At 37.9% G+C, this 16,586-nt stretch overlaps 1 protein-coding gene across 2 annotated transcripts; it reads left to right on the top strand.

Annotated features, from left to right (window-relative positions):
- The first annotated feature begins 10,704 nt into the window (after positions 1-10,704).
- Positions 10,705-13,901, top strand: LOC106958513 (uncharacterized). Of its 2 annotated transcripts, none has more exons than XM_015050455.1 (5): positions 10,705-11,208; positions 11,302-12,006; positions 12,115-12,231; positions 12,309-12,352; positions 13,281-13,901. In XM_015050455.1, exons 1-5 carry the CDS (start codon positions 11,061-11,063, stop codon positions 13,404-13,406), a joined length of 1,140 nt encoding a protein of 379 aa, XP_014905941.1. In that variant the 5' UTR covers positions 10,705-11,060; the 3' UTR covers positions 13,407-13,901. The 2 variants fall into 2 exon arrangements, with proteins under 2 accessions (XP_014905941.1, XP_014905943.1); XM_015050457.1 differs by having other exon boundaries at positions 10,707-11,208; positions 11,302-11,397.
- Positions 13,902-16,586: the final 2,685 nt, after the last annotated feature.

Below are 16,586 nucleotides of genomic sequence, written 5' to 3'. Positions count from 1 at the left end.
ATAAATTCTTTGGTGGGGGCAGTGAGGGACCTGGATAAAGGCTTGGGGGGCGCTGGCCCAAAAAAGGTTGAGAAACACTGTCTTAGCTTGTACTTTCAGTTGAGGCACAGAATATGGAATATGCTTATAAATTAAGTCTTTTAAGGTCTACTTTATTTTTGACATCACAAAAAATGGCACTTGTGCTACATTCACTCCGCCATTAGCTTTCCTACTATCAACCACTAGAGGGAGATGAAGCACCACCTGTGGAGGGAAGACTTTCGGTTGACGTTCTCACGTTCTGTGTTGAACAAAAAAGAATAGCATTTTGGGACATTAAAGGAATAGTGCAAATGATATAAGAAGGTAGAAATTTCATTGCTCTTCTACTGTTTTATCTCTAGAAAACAGCTGGAGACACCCATACATGGTGGATCAGACCATTTTAAAATGTCATACAAGAAGGGTAATGGCTCACGTGTAGGATAAAAATAGACTGCAGCATAAACGAGTGGGAGTCGAAACTTGAATAGTCATTGATAGGTGATTAGGAGACAGAAACTGACATTTAATGTAATATACTAACCATAGTAGCAATGGGTGAGTGTGCATTTTACACAGAAAAAAGGCGCGTCTCCATAGGTCCATTTTCATTTTCTCTTTTTGTTTACTTTAAATCTGACTGTGTTCTTTTCAAAAACATTTGAATGTTAAAAATATACATCACACTTTTCTGAGAGATTCTATTTTGGGGGCCTAAGATGAAAAAGTGTACATACTGAAGCTGCCACAAGGACCAAACATCTCTGGATTCATTTTTAGGGTTCTGAGTTTAGCTTCAGGACACAAAAAATAGATAAATAAAATCAGTGCAAAACACAAGCATTGTTGGTTTTAGGAATGCCAAATGTCAGATTTGAATTGAGTGACTATTCTGATGAGCAACAACACAGATTTACGGTGAAACGTATACAGTGGTTCTTCCTCAGCTGCTTGTCACACTTCTACAGATGCATTATGGGAAATGTGAAATCCACGGTTTGTTCTCTCACTACCTACTTCTTAGTCCAAACATGGCTAATATTCAATGTTAGCCATGCACTTAGCACACTTTATATTGCTCAGCTCGGTTTTAGCTAGGTACCAAGCACTGAAGCAGAATTTTAACCAAGTATCTTTTATGGTCATGTATGTTTACAACCTAAACTTGAATTATATAAATCTTTAAACTCAATGTACCTTGTTGTACCTTTGCGATTTTAAAATCTAAAAACCCAAAACATTTTCTCCAGGCCTTTGATTTAACATCTTAACCACTTGAATACATGTAATAATTCAGCTGTACACTTACAGATACAGACGTGTCCTTTTAATGTTCTTTGATTTTAATCCAGTTATTTTAATTTCAAAATGTACCTATTTATGGTCTGATGCTGTCTGAACCTTTTGAACTACATCTAACAGATTCAGCACCTACACAGGTTACACAAGGAAACCCTGGTGAGCCAAGACAGGGCTGGGCATTCCAGGGAAATCTAGATTTAGAGATAAAGCATACTACGTGTGTGTGTGCGTAATTATTGTTCATCAGCCCTTGATACCTGTTCAGACTTGCCACCTTCTCCGCTAACCCTGCAGAAAAATAGAGTTTAACTCTTCAGTATAATATGAATAGATCAGTAGGAATGCTTTGTAGCAAGAAGTTCCAGTCCAGGTTCCTTTGTGTGGACTTTGCATGTTCTCCCTGGACATACGTGAGTTCTCTGTGGCTACTCTGATTTTTTTCCACAGTCTGAGTGTGTGTGTGTGCGTGCGTGCGTGTGTGTGTGTGTGTGTGTGTGTGTGTGTGCAGTGTTTGTCCTATGTGTGTCTGTGTTTCTCTGAAAAGGACTGACGACCTTACCTTTCAGCTAATGGTCATTTCAGCTAATGGTCATTTCAGCTAATGATCATTGGTGATAGAGACCAGCTCACCCAGGACACTGGGTGAGCAAAGTGGATGGATGGGAACCTTTCAAGAGAAAACATTCAACATTTCTCATACAAGCAAACTCAAGCACAAACAGCTCCACTCTGCACGTTTCATTATCCATTGTGCTGAATCAAAACACACCAGAGAACCAGCTCAACTACAACTAAATCGTCAATCTGGTCTTTGTCGGTCAACAGGCCCGTGTCTCCAACCAGTTTATGTCTGCACCATGGACAGGTGAAGCTGCAGAGCATAACTTTTATATAGAATTTTTCTTTCCCACACTTTTGTTAAAACTATCACTACATTGTGGCAGTGTAATACAAGACAGATAATCAGCTAAAAAAAAAAATCCAGCTCCTCTGCCTTCTCTACTACAGAAGACAACGTCCAAGGTCTTATCTCCACTTTTGCCAGTCCAGCCAACCAGTGACAAGGAAAGCATATGGCGATCCCACTGCATGGAAAGTGGGATTTTTGACAGCTATTGACACCCAACACTGCCGATTGAAGGCTAACGGCAAGAGTTTTTTGTCAGAATGGCAAATTGTACTGAACTGCGAAGAATTGTCAAAAACTGTGTGTGTGTCCAAGTTGCCCCATCACCTCCCTCCCCTTGGGCCTAGGAGAGGCTTCCATATTTAAAAGAAGTTGATGGGAGCCATGCAAATGTAAATCAACTCTTGAGCACCAGCCTTTCAGACCGTAGTCTCTGTTGTTCACCCATCTTACCTTCTGTGCACCACCCAGGTCTGCTTACCAGTTCCAGGACCCGACCAAAACTCCTCAGTGTTATTACTTTGAGAAATAATGAGATTTATTTAAGTATAAAACAAGCAGCAAAGCTGAAAAATCTCCCAACCTGTATTTGTGCCACTCAAATGGTACAAATACAGAGTGACGTTCACCAACACTTGGCCACACTTAGCTCACCTCAGGGATGATTCAATCAGAGGTGGCCCATCGTGTGGGACAGTCATTATATTTCATTTTTCTTTAAAGCACTTATTTTATTTTGAAAGTGCATTGAGACAACATTAGTTGTGAACTGGTGCTGTATAGATAAACCAAACTGAAACCGGAATGAATTGATCTTATTTCCATAATATTGTTTACCAGTTGTCTCAAACTTACACTGGTTTTCCTTTGTAATATCAAACACTGTAATGTGTCACGCGTGTTTTTATGCGTGAACAGAGTACTTCCTGTTGGTGGGATATTATTTAGGTTTAGAAGAAGGGATTTGCTTTTCTATTTATTTTTCCTGCACTTCCCACCTATAGAAATATGTTTTGAAAAGGGGATTTTATTGCAGTTTCTTTTCGTCATTCATCTTCTTCCTCATTCCTGCAAATCTGACTTGAAGAGGATATATTGATAAGAACACTAGCTTCAGAGATTATAGGCTATTTATTTGAAATTATTATTTTACAAAAAATGGAAACAAGCACATTCCTCTTCTTCTGCTGCCAGCTCTGCTGGGCAGCACAGAGCGACTGCAACTTTGCTTTATGAAAAAGAAAAAGAAAATAATTTGTTCCACAAACCAGTGCAGAGTTGCGTTCAGCATTATCGTCTTTATTACATTGTTGAATAAAAATGTATCGATTTATTTACAAAACATGACATCACTCAATTCGAAAAATTGGAATTCTTTGACCTTTTCTATCTTATTTTATTTTATTGCAGTATTTTTCTAAATGATATATGAAAAGTTAATAAATGCCTGTTAAATTTGGCATAATCTGTGATTAAGTTGTTTTTTCTGTCTAAAAATAGTTTAAGACATTCATTTGCAAACTAAACCTAGACTTGTTACAGACTCAAATTAAAAAATGTTTGTGGTTGACGTTTTAGTGACTAACCCCATGTTTTACTAATTGTTATGTATCAGTTATGGCTTTATTATTGGATTAATTAGTTGAAGAGATAAAAATAGAAGTCTGCTTCTAATCTTCCTCTGAAACATTCTGCCCTCATTACGTCCTCCATTATAAATTCGGTCACAGTGGAGCTAAAATACAGAAATATTTCTTTAATTTGAAACAAATTAAGCTTTGTAAATGCAAATTAAATGTTTAACACATTATACTGGGTCTTAGACCTGCAGTACTTTTTATATGACGCCACACATCCTTTCTAATGATGGCCTTTCTTAGCACACATGTAGCGTAACTCCGTCCCTGCTGTCGATAAATTGATTCTAGATCTCGTCAGATTCTCGTCTTCTTCTAACTGTTAAAAAGTTTTCCTAACAACTCCCTCGGAACCAGAACCGTGACTCCACTCAATTGGAGCCCCTTTTCATGACTCGGTTCCAGCAGCAGGGTCGGGAGATTTGAAACGTCTGTCGATCCGCCTTGGCCAACACATCCCAGGAACTTAAACCATAACTTCTCATTCCCATGTCCAATTGGCTAACCTGGTCTAACTAACTAAACCTAACCTGACTATGGACCTCATTTCATGAACTAACCATGAACGGGCTCAAACGGGGGGTCTTCCTGTGTTTCACTCGGTTGGTGGGTCTCCTGATACTGCACTGCACTACCACTGGTCAAGCCTATCATCTTCAGGCGGCGCAGGCTTGCAGCTTGGTCTCTGGAGGGTTAAAGTCCGTCATCTCAGTTATTCTGCTTTCAATGCTGAGGAGAACCTTTGCCTTTGGTTTGAAGAACATCAGTTTGTAGTAAAGGGCCAACAAGGCGAGCAGGAGCATGGACACAAATCTGGAAAACACACAAAGCACAATCAGGGCGTCGCCATACCACCCTACCTTTACTTCCCCAACCAACCAGACGACACTTAGAGGTTAAACTAAACCTCAGAGAGAACGCAGCAACTGGACGGATGAGGTAATCTCTTTCAAAGAAGTCTGATAACATTTACTCCAAGATTTCTTAGAATGTTACCAACTCCTGGTTATTTTTAGGTTTTAATCAGGTAGAGAGATTAAATATTAAATGAGTCACTAATCACAACGAAATAAAACTAAACCACAACAAAGTTCCCAAGGCCACTCCAACCTTGATGCTTACGTTGCAGTGAGGATCCATACGGTGGGAGGAACGCCTGAGGACAAGAGGAAGACAAGGTTCAGAGAAAGACAGTAGATTTGAAGAAGCGTGAAGTCGGAGCTGCTGCAGGTGAGTTTACCTGTCGGCTCAGGATCCCCTATGACGGTTTGGTTCCAGCAAACGGTGTCAAAGTACTGAGAGCAAGGACTCAGAATGTCCAGAGAAAGGGCTGCAGGAGGCGACAACACGGCATTAAACTTAAAATAGACTAAAGAAGCAACAAAACATTAGTCAGTGATCAGAGTTCAATGTGACAAAGCAACATTGAGGAGCAGAGGCGAATGGCTTTACCTAAGCAATTGGTGCAACGTAAACACTTAGTCCCAACTCCAGTGTCACCAACCATTGAGCAGTTTCTGGTTACATAGTGATCTGGAGGTTTAATGCACACACACGCACACACACGCACACACACACACACACACACACACACACACACACACACACACACACACACACACACACACACACACACACACACACACACACACACACATTAGTCCTGGAAAGTTAGCATCAGGATCGTCGTCTCTAGAATTTTTGCAGAACCTTCTAACCTTCGGGACACATCTGACAAGACAGTCCTGCTATGCTTTTGTCGAACACCATCAGCATGGCACATGCAACGCTCACCTGGAAACACACACACAAACACACATGCAAGACAGTCAAACACACTCACAGTGGGAGAAAATTACAGGAAATTAAAACATTTAAATACAGATAGCCATTCAGTTTGATGCAAGAATCAACAACCACAACAAAAAACTCAGTGTGGTTTTTGATGATTAGGATTGTCTGTAAATCAGCTTTAAAGTTCTAAGTTTTATCTCTCAGTCAGCAGGGCCAGTTCAGACATGCTGGACAGAAAAACCTGAATGTTGGAAACAAGCTTTGATTGCCACAAAGTAAAAGTCTTAAATAAACAAAGACATCATGTCAGATCTAGAAACTCCTAAGAGGAAACCAAAACTATCCACAGCTTGAGCCGTGAAACCCAAACATTCATTCATGGCACAACATGGAGCCACGGATGGTTTAGACTAAAACCTGCTCTGGATAACCAGTCTAAACATGACAAGCCAGGAGATGACAGAAGCTGCTGAATTACTGAGTGATAATAATAATGAAAAAAAAAAAAAAATCAATATCTGCCTCAGATCAGTTCTGAGCCGAAACAGCAGCAATTCCTCACCTGAAGTCTGCCCATGACAATGAGACTGTCTGAAAAGCACAAGCGGGAGTCAGCTTTCTCGCCCTTTTTAAACATGTTGCAACGTGACCTCACGCTCAAGATCCCACCCTGCAGGTCCATGACAACCGTTTGCTGTGGCGTTACATACAAAACAAAAATCCAGCAAGGCAGGACAAATCTGATCGGCTGAAAGAAAGTCCTCAAATAAACAACAGAAAACTGTCATTGCTGTTTGGTCAGAACAATAACAGGTGGATGATGAAACATTCATGGCTTTTACAATGTAAGAAAATGGACTTTTTGGACCATTTACATTATGTTATAATGTTATCCCTTCATCATAAACACATCTCTACCAGTGCCTTGATTTTTTTTTATTTTTTTTATTTTTTTTATGGATATTTAATAAATCCTTGAATCTCCTGTAGCAACTATTCTCTCCTCATAAACCTCCACTATTCTTGAGTTGGAGAAATACAGTTTCAATGCCGATTCTATAATGTGTCCGGACTAATGAGCCATCGTTTGGTCCAGGGAGAGAACTGAAACACGCAGGATCCCGGCCCTCGAGAACCGACTTTTGACATCCGTACTGTAGATGTTTAGGGACAGGCAGGTGGGACTTTCAGAGTTCCAGAGTGGCAACATTTCAAAAGATGTTTCATGTTTTTGTGCCTCACTGTCACAAAAAAACCAACGTGGTGCTGATGTCGAATGTTGTTCTGTGGGAGTGTAAGAGAGCCACCGATTGGTCCCACATACCTACAACATCGTTTTCAGAAGACACTGACGCGTCCTGTTGTGTGAACTCACAATGTTCTTAGTTATTTACAAAAACCGACTGCATTCATCTCCCTGTGGATGGAGCTAATTGCTAATGTGCGATTCTCCAGCTCTGCGCTATGTAATTGTGGAAATTGTCTGCGCCGTGAACAGCCATCCTCCACTGTAAAGAGAGAAGAACGAAGCTGTTCCTGTGAAACCCTAAAACGGTACAACCTTCTTCACAGATACCTGTCAGATCCCTGGTTCAGGATACAAGTCGCTCCTTGTTCTGAAACATCAAAAGTCACGCAAGGATGACACAGCCAACCTTTAAAAACGTTTAGGGTCATAAGGAAGTTGGAGAAAGACATCATCACAGTGAGTGAGTCATAGAGTGAACTGCAGAAAATACTAACAGCATTTGAGGAATCTGCCCATCCTCTAACCTGGAGTAAAATGTCAAAAATAATTGCAGAGTTGTTTTTTTAAAAGTGAGGATCAGGTTTGATCTCTTTGATCTGTGAAGAAGGTATGTTTTTCCACACACAAAAAAAGATAAGTGTATTACAGAAACAAAGCAACAAAGAAGAAAAAATCACTTTTTGTACTTTTGTTTTAATTTGACAGCACATAGCACCACAAACTAACTTTTTTTTCTCAAAAGTAGATCTGCATAGATCTTAAACTGAAAGTAGTTTTTTTCCTTTTTTTACTTGCTTAAAGTCTGTTTTAGCAGTGTAAAACAGACTTTAAACAATTTAAAGTTTCAAAATAATATTTTTGCATTATAAATAATTAAACATTTAGATTTAATGCAATTATTGTCATAAACGGTGGGGTTAAGGTGAGGATGAGGACGCAGGTAGACCCAGGTTGTGATGAAGATGAATATTTAATGATGAAAGTCAAAGGCACAGAACAACGGAGAACAGCCCGGAGAAGCAGGCATCATACGACAAGGATCCAAGAGACAAGGACAACAGGTGGGTTTAAATACACACGGGGTAATCAAGGGGATGAGACACCTGGGAAACAATCAGCGGGGAAGACGCAGAGACAGAGACACAGGGAGCAAACTGAACACAAAAAAACTCCAAAACCAAATACACAGAAACACGATCATGACAATTATTTTACGTGGTTTTTCCAGATGAAATGTTCTTTTTCCTGCGATCTGGATTTATTGTTGTTTATATATATAATTTTTTTTCCACTAATTTTCTCTTCATTAAAAAGTTGTCTCAATTTACCCCATTAATAGTAAAATTGCCTATTTCCTAGTAATTACACTCATGGTCATGGTTTGCAGAATAATAGATTCTCATGAGTAAAAATAGAAGTGATTCATTTTCACTCATGTTTCACCCGTTTGCTGGTTTTCATACATATTAGCAAATAAGTGTTTCATGTCAAAAACATTTTTTTTTCCGCCTCACGAACTTCATAAATGTCATAGTTTAAAGTCTTTTAACTTCATGTTTTCTGAGCTACGGTCATAGCAGCCTCTGGTGGCAGTAAAAGCGAACTGCAACTTTTTGCTTGATTTATCGCGTCAGCGGCCTTGTTGTTACTGCTTAAAAATGAACGGGCAAAATATTAAGACTGTTGAGACCAAAGCTACTGATTAAAATTACATTCTGCCACGATTTTAAAAATAATCTGTTAAATAAATATCTTATAAAGATTGATTAGATATTTGGGTGAGCTACTGCTGCCTCCTACTGGCCAAAAGGCGCACAAACAGCTGCTGAATCTTTTAAAATAAAACTTTGAACGCATGGAAGATTTTAGATAATATAGTAATAATAAATGTATAATATAGCAGTAGATTGTTAATAATGGTGTCTCCGTTCTTTCTTTAAGCAGATATAAAGCCTACAGAAATGAATGAGTTAGGGTGGGGGGGGGTTTCACATGAGGTTGCAGTTTGTCTAGTGTCCACTAGAGGGGGCGACATGAACACGATCAGTCTGAGAAAACTTCAAAACGAGAAATGAAACAGTGACATAAAGGAGTTAAAGCAGGTAAAAATAAATAAATAGTTGCTGACAATATGATGCATTAATCCATTAATAAAATGGGTAGAAAAATGTTTGTGCTAAAAAAAAAAAAAAAAAAAACCATGCAAACCCAGTCACTCTCACACACACATACATATCAATAAATATATTTTCTGACTTCCTGCTCTGGTCAAGCTCGCTCTCACTGCCTCTAGCTCTTGTGGTTTCGTCGGTCTCTCCTGTCCTACAAGCAGGATGTTTGTTTGGTTGCTTGCAGGCCCGTTCGCTCTGCTGCACGATAACACTTCTGACCTCGTTCACATAGATACGTCTACTGATACTCGTCAAAACCAACGAACAGGGCTCCACCTTCACTTACGCACAAATGTACTTTGCAACGGCTTTGTCTTGGCAAAGTTTACAAATTTCCAGCAAGCGTGTGGGGAATCAAAAGAAACTTGTATTTTCTTGTGATAACAGAAACATATTTTCACAAGGCAACACTTCCTGCTCTTTCTTGCATTTATCTGAGGCGACAATCTCAGGATTAGTGTTGCGTTTTAATACTTAATGTCTAAGAAAACATTAGGGAGTCGTCCTACGCAGAGACTCTGCATGACTCAGGTAGTTTGAAACGTTAAGTGTTGCTCAGTAACAATAATTTTAATTTATTTGGCAGGGACACGTTTATTAACATCCTTCTTAATAAATTCCAAAGACTATTTTTTTTATCTCTGGTCTCTGAAGAATGTTCAGTTTGTCCAAATAAAAAAAGAAAAAACAAAGGCTAAAATTACTGAACTACAAATTTAGTAAATAAATACAATAAAAAATATTCATTAGAAATACTTAAAAGTAATGTAGAACCTAAATTAATTAAGTAAAATTGAGTTTGCATCTCATGTCAGTCGACAATATAATCGATAATTATCGATTTGTTTTTTGCTTTAAAAAGCTGAAGTACTGCCAAACTGGTGGAGTGACTTTTCCTGTTTTATCCACAGTTTTCACTGAACACAGTTGTTTTCTTTTTGTTGTTTTTTTTTTTAAGTAATTTGAGGTGAAACCTGAAACTGCTGTGCAGGTTACTCAACAGGTTGTTGCTAGGTAACCAATAACTGAGGCCAATTGATGCTATCAAACTTGCTTAGCTGGCCTTCAGAGGTTGAGCGACCCAAGCTTTTTTCCCAGAATGCTGTGCGGTTCTGGTTTGGAGATCAGTGAAATTATTGAATATTTTATTGGATGGGTTATCAATTGATATTGATCACCTGTATATCGTGATATGTATTGTCACTGATTTATTGCCCAGCTACTAATATCTTCAATGATTCAGATTTTATATGGATTCTTCATAAAAAGAGTCAAAATGACACTTTTTACTTAAAAATAATAATATTCAAACAAATAAAGTTTGTTGGATTTTTGGACCAGGAACTTGGGCTTTTTAAAAAAATGAAAAAGAAAACTTTATTGGTAACAGTTCAGGTGTGAAAAAAAAATCTAGTCTTCTTTTTTAGTCTGTAAAGACTGTGAACGTTACTGGTTTTACAGTTGCTACTGTCATTTAAGCTGAGTGACTTCGCCATAAACACTATTGTTCAATTCCGTTGGAAAACCAGCAGCATGCATCAGGGAACGCCTGAAGAACCCCGTTTTATTTGCTGGAAGACGATTTCTACTGTGTTCTAGAACAGACTTTAGTTAAAACAGAGTCAGCTTGTGATAAAGTACTACGTATATTTTTCAAAAAGAATAAAGTGAAAAGATCCACAATAAAAGTTCCATCTCCTACTCATAGTTTTATCTTGAAACTGTCTTTAAACAAAAACTTGTTAAATATTCTTTCGAGTTTTTTTCAAGTAAGGAATATTGAGGCAACATAAACATAACCAACAGGTGAAAAACCAATATAACAGTTTCTCGTCGATGCAAAGTTTCCTTCACATGGTATCAGCTTTGTCCCACCCTCTGCCCTTTGTTTGATGAAAGGGTTGAACTGACCCCAACTCCACCTCCCGTCACCTCATCACTCAGATTGTATGGACTGGAACCAATCACAAGTCTGAATGTTGAACTTAACCATTTATACTAGCCAATCACAAACAGAATTGATCTCATATGTGATCTTTGTTTGTCTAATAACCCAGAATACAGACCACAACGCTTTGAAGATGGAGCTACTGTTTGTGATTCTTTTGATCTTCTGCAAAAACAGTGAGTATTTGTGGTATTTTTCAGGTCATTTGACTCTTAAAATAGTGAATATTTAGAATTATAAATATATTAAATCTGTGCTTTTCCATACAGGTGACATGCTCTCTACCAACAATGCCTCAGATATGCATCAGCAGACTGGGATTAGGACCGCTAAAGTTGGAGAGACAGTGACTTTATCCTGCTCCTGTAAGCATGATTCTGCAAATTACCTCCTTTGGTTTCAACAAAGCCCGGGTGGGAAGCCTCACATTGTATCAAAGTGGATGAGGCACCACACGGAAGTTGAAATTCCCCTTGCATACAAAAAAAGATTTCAAGTTGTTGCAAACTCCGCAAATGGCGTCAACGATCTGATGATCTCAAATCTTCAGCCTTCGGACTCAGGAACATATTACTGCGCTTTTCTAAGATACGCTGACCTTGTGTTTGGACAAGGAGTATTCCTCCATGTCAAGACATCCCCATCAAAAAACACAACGTTGCCCTTTCGTCAACCAAAGCTGAAACTACTACACCTTGGAGAGTCTGTGAACCTGAGCTGCAGGATCTACGCGGAACCCTGTGCAGCAGAACCGGACCTCTATTGGTTCAGAGACGCCGGGTTGAAACCCGGACTCCTGTATCCCAGTGACAGTCACTGTACAAGCGGCTTCAACGGCACATTTCGTGGTAAATATTGCACTTCCAACCTCATGCTAGATCTGATGAGGTCCTCAGATGCAGGAACCTACCACTGTGCTCTGGCTTCCTGTGGTGTGGTTGTTTTTGGAGGGGGAACAAAGGTAGAAATTATAGGTATGTGGCCTAGTCAAAGCATCTTTTCAACCAGATTAACAGGAATTAAAACAATCTTGTTTTATCAAATATTAACGCAACTATTTTTTTTCCCATCACCCACTATAGTCCCGCTTCTCCTGGTGTATTGTTTGAGTGCAGCTCTGGCACTATCTATCATCGGGGTCCTTGTTTTGACTTCCTTCATGTACAAGCTAAGCTTAAAACTCAAGAGCGTCTGTGAAGGTGAGACCATGAAATAAATTTAAATAATCTATCTGCATCAGCCTGACCGCATGGTTCAGTCATACTTTGGTTTACAGGAGTTGATGCCAATGAGAGACCTCCTTCAACCAGAGCAGCTATGGTAAGTCCAGAAAAATATTTCAATAATTTTTTTTTTTTGCCATCTTAGTATTACTTTTTTAATCTCCTTCTAGTTGTTCAGCGCTTTCCTTAAAAGCACCTTATAAATACATTTGTTCTTATTCCTAGTTATTGGTGTTCTTCTTCTTAAAATTATTATTAGCAAAAATAAGATTATGTTAATATAAATTATGCTACTGCTGGCTATCATGATAATGCTATCATGTCACCACTTTAGCTAATAATGGTATGTTAGTAATTCCCATTGTATGCTAATTAGGGAATGTTAGCCAATTTTGGGATGGTAATTTAAGGAAGGTGAACTAATCCATATAGTAGATTATGTTAGTTATAGGTAAATTAAATGCTCAGATTGAGTTGTTACTTGATAGCAATGTAGCTAATACTGGCAAATAAGATGCTAGTAGCAAAGCCTCAAGTTTAGGCTACTATTAGCAAAATTGGTACAATCTCTATGTTACCAATTTTGCTTTCACAATCATATGGACATCAAAAACACTTCTTTTGTGAAAACGCTAAGCCTTTAACCTACAACCTCAAAGAATTCATCATCTTGTAGTTTATCAGTTTTATAATCTAATGTGACATGGAGAAGAAGCTCCACACAACAGTCTCCACTGATTTGTAGTTTGCCATTCTTGTCGTCTTTATCGCTTTATGTAAAGGCCTTATGCGTTCTCCATGTTTAGGGCCACTTAGAGGTCTGGAGGAGTAAAAAATGGCATTTTGGGACATTCTTGTTGTTTCCATGTGGACGTGGGGGGTCTTTGAAACAGATAGGCAGTTTTAGAAAAAAAAAAACGTTCCTGTGTGAACTGAGCGTTAATTTACTGCGTTATAGCTATTCAAGTACAACCATGCTTCAGAGGTTTCATTTTTACAGTAATTTCCACTTTTTCCACCCATAGCAGGAGCGTGAGCCAGGAAGTCTCCATTATGCCGCAGTGAATCTGAGGAGGAGTACAGAACAACGGCTTGGAGGGGACACAGAAGAGGCTTGTGTGTACTCCAGAGTAAAGAGACCAAAGGAGTAAATATCTGAAGCAAGAAAAAGACAACTCACATGATTGATTTAAACATGTTTGAATGTGGTGCAGTGTTTGCCAAATGAGTATTGCAAGTACAACACCGCTTTGAGAAACAATAAAATGTCAAATTAATTTAAATAGCAACGCTGAAGTTTTATGAATTTTCCCTTCAAGCACCTTTGCTAACAGTCTGCTAACCTCAGTGTGTAATAGTGTCAACTGTTTGGCCCTCCACTGCTGTGGTGAAGGTGTTATTACTGTAAAGAAGTTTCCACTGGTGGAAACTTAAACCCCAAACATGAAGACTGGGCCTTCAGTCCACACCACTGAGCTATTCAGGCCTTGCAGTAACCTGCTGCATATTTAGGAACCGGTAAAAGATTCTTCTTCTTTTCCATGTTACAAAAAAAAAAACCTTTCAGAATTTTATGTAACTGAGCAAAAAGACACACATGATTGTGAAATGGAAGAAAAACTGCGCATGATTTTTCACATTTTTAACAAATAAAAATCTGAAAAATATGGCATCCCCCTTCATTTCAAAGGCTGTTTATTAGAAAACATGCAACATCTTCATATATCAGATTGTAGTACTGTGTTTATTCCTACCTCATTACAAACTCTGTATTATTCTGAATATTTAGAGGTTTTCCAAGAACATGTAGGTCTTTCAATTCCAAAAGAAATACAGAACAAACAAGAGGCTGTATTTTGGAAAACCTCAACAACAATGAAAACATCTCCACTAACTCAAATAGTTCCTCTCTGTTGGAGCCAAGATTAAATAACTGCTCATATATTTTAGACATATGCATTTTGTATATTTTTCCAAACTGATTCATGTTTCTCGTTTGCTTCCTTTTCCTGCCAGACTGTTTCCTATTTTCATTCCTGAGAATAGCATGCTTTGAATGTTGTTTGTGAATTAGATCTTGTAGTTTTACAGCTTTGGATTTGGGAGGGGGGGGGGTTAATTTGTGTGGTAATGTTATTGATTAATCTATTGGCCCTTATTGATTCTATATTACTTTTTTCTGTGTTTATCCATTTCTCTGAATTCCAGCTCAGATACGTTTAGCATAATATGTTGGATTAACAAATCCATCTGGTTTTTATCCGATCCAGCGTTCCTTAGACACATTTCACGCCTGGTTTGCAACAGACTCTATAGTCTAAGATTACACCAAAGAATTTGAGTCCTTTTACTCTTTGCATGACCAAAAAAAAAAAACAAAAAAAAAAACAACAAAAACAGACCACTTAGGTCAAGGAAAACATGATATGTGTTAGGTTGTAAAGTAATTTGTTTACTTTCAATTCATGGTCTCTTTGGAGGAGCTGTAAAGGTCCTCTACTCAGCTACAAGAAGCTGTTATAACTATTACAGATGCAAATTGAAATAGGAAAGCTATGGTTGAAAAATTAACACAAAAAGTCCCCTTAAATATGTATTGAAAGCCATGTAAACTTGTGGAAGCAGTAGTCAGATTAGACAAAAAAAAAAGTATTCTTTTTGGCCTGCATGCAGAACCCACCTCCATCCCAACCAATTGGTTGCAGTGGGTTTTATTCTGGGATGTTAGAGCCTATAGTGACACAATTTTTAGATTTTTTTTATTTGTGAAAACATTTAAAAGTACACCTAAAACAGTCAGTGTACATTTGATTAGCTGTTAGCTTCCACATTTATCTCCCCATATATTCCATCTTTTTCTCTGTGTTTACCCATTTCTCTGAATTGCAGCTCAGATATGGTAAAATCAACGTACAGCATAATATGACCTGACATGACCTTGTTGAATTCCAAAAAGGTTAAACCGCAATAGGGAAAAGTAAAACTGCATATCAGAGAATCACTCTTTATGAAATGTGTACATGTCACCACAGATTAGTTTTACTTATTCAGTGTCACATGATAAATCTGCCCCTATTATGGTACAGAATTATGTATTAGTTAATATCTTATTTGTTGATCCCCATGTTTCCTTTCCAACGCTTAGCTCTAAACTAAGATTAGTTTAGACCAAGTGACAAATTTGCTATGTGCTCCAAGCCATATAACCAATTTGTAATGCAAAGTAGAAATATAGAAGTTTTTTTTTTTTTTTTTTTTTTTTAAAAAACAAAGTTTGATTAATTTGTTGAATAAGATTTTGAAAACATTTTGGAAAATTGATTCTCAGTTCACCGCAGAGATGGATAAAATTTAGGGCTTTGGAGTATGGTGGATTTAGAGCGAGTTGCCCCTCACAAGATGGCGGCTTAAACTGACAAAATTAGAAGCTGTTTTAAATAAATTAAAATAGGAAAAACCATTATGCGAAATACACGACTACAAAATGGTCAGCAAACAAGAATATTTACATTAACCAAAGAGCTAATGTAACTTGGCTGAGCAGTAATGGCAGGCTAGCTGGTTTCAGTAGTTTGTCTTACAAACCAAGACGAAACACATCTTAATTCAATCCCAATAGGTACTCAAAGCTTAACACAGAAAACACAGTAATATGAAAATACAGACCTTTATCCATGTCCTAGTGTGGTTCAGTCCCAGAGCTGATAAAATCTGAACGAGGAATGTTACTGCCTGTTCAGATCTCCTGGGAGAAGGAAATGACAGAGGTAAGTATTCACAAACACTGAACTGTCAGATTTTGCTTCCTTAAATGTTTTGATTTTATTATATTAAAAATAATAATAAGAAAATTATAAAAAGTTATCAATTTACCCTTTTACAGAAAATGCCAAGATGAGACTTGGCCACACATAAACAAAACTCCTACTTTCAAAATATCTCAAATAAACTGAATTGAAAACCCAGAAGCAATACCTCACAGACAGCGGGTTAAAAAAACATAAGCAGCATATACAAAACATGACTGACAGCACTAAGACCCTCCTCCTGCCTCTGATTGGTTGATTGATTCTGACTGAGTGGTGTATTTCTGCAGTTAGTACTGGGAACACTGGAATTAGGCAGGGGAGCTTGAATTTTTTCATTTTATCTGTTTTGTATAACTCACACAACATAATGGTAATAAACAAATACCTAGCAAACATTTTTCTTTTTCTTTTTTTTTTTTTACAAAAGTTACATAATGCAGCTTTAACATGTAGTTAATTAAAATCAACTCAAACTTTAAAGACCATAAAGAATGAAAAAAAAAGTTATTTCATGTTTGCGTA

This window comes from Poecilia latipinna, unplaced genomic scaffold (genome assembly GCF_001443285.1).
Source record: "Poecilia latipinna isolate Pla-1442-1.1 unplaced genomic scaffold, P_latipinna-1.0 Scaffold991, whole genome shotgun sequence".
Taxonomy (NCBI): Eukaryota; Metazoa; Chordata; class Actinopteri; order Cyprinodontiformes; family Poeciliidae; genus Poecilia; species Poecilia latipinna.
This window is presented reverse-complemented; position numbering and strand designations above follow the sequence as displayed.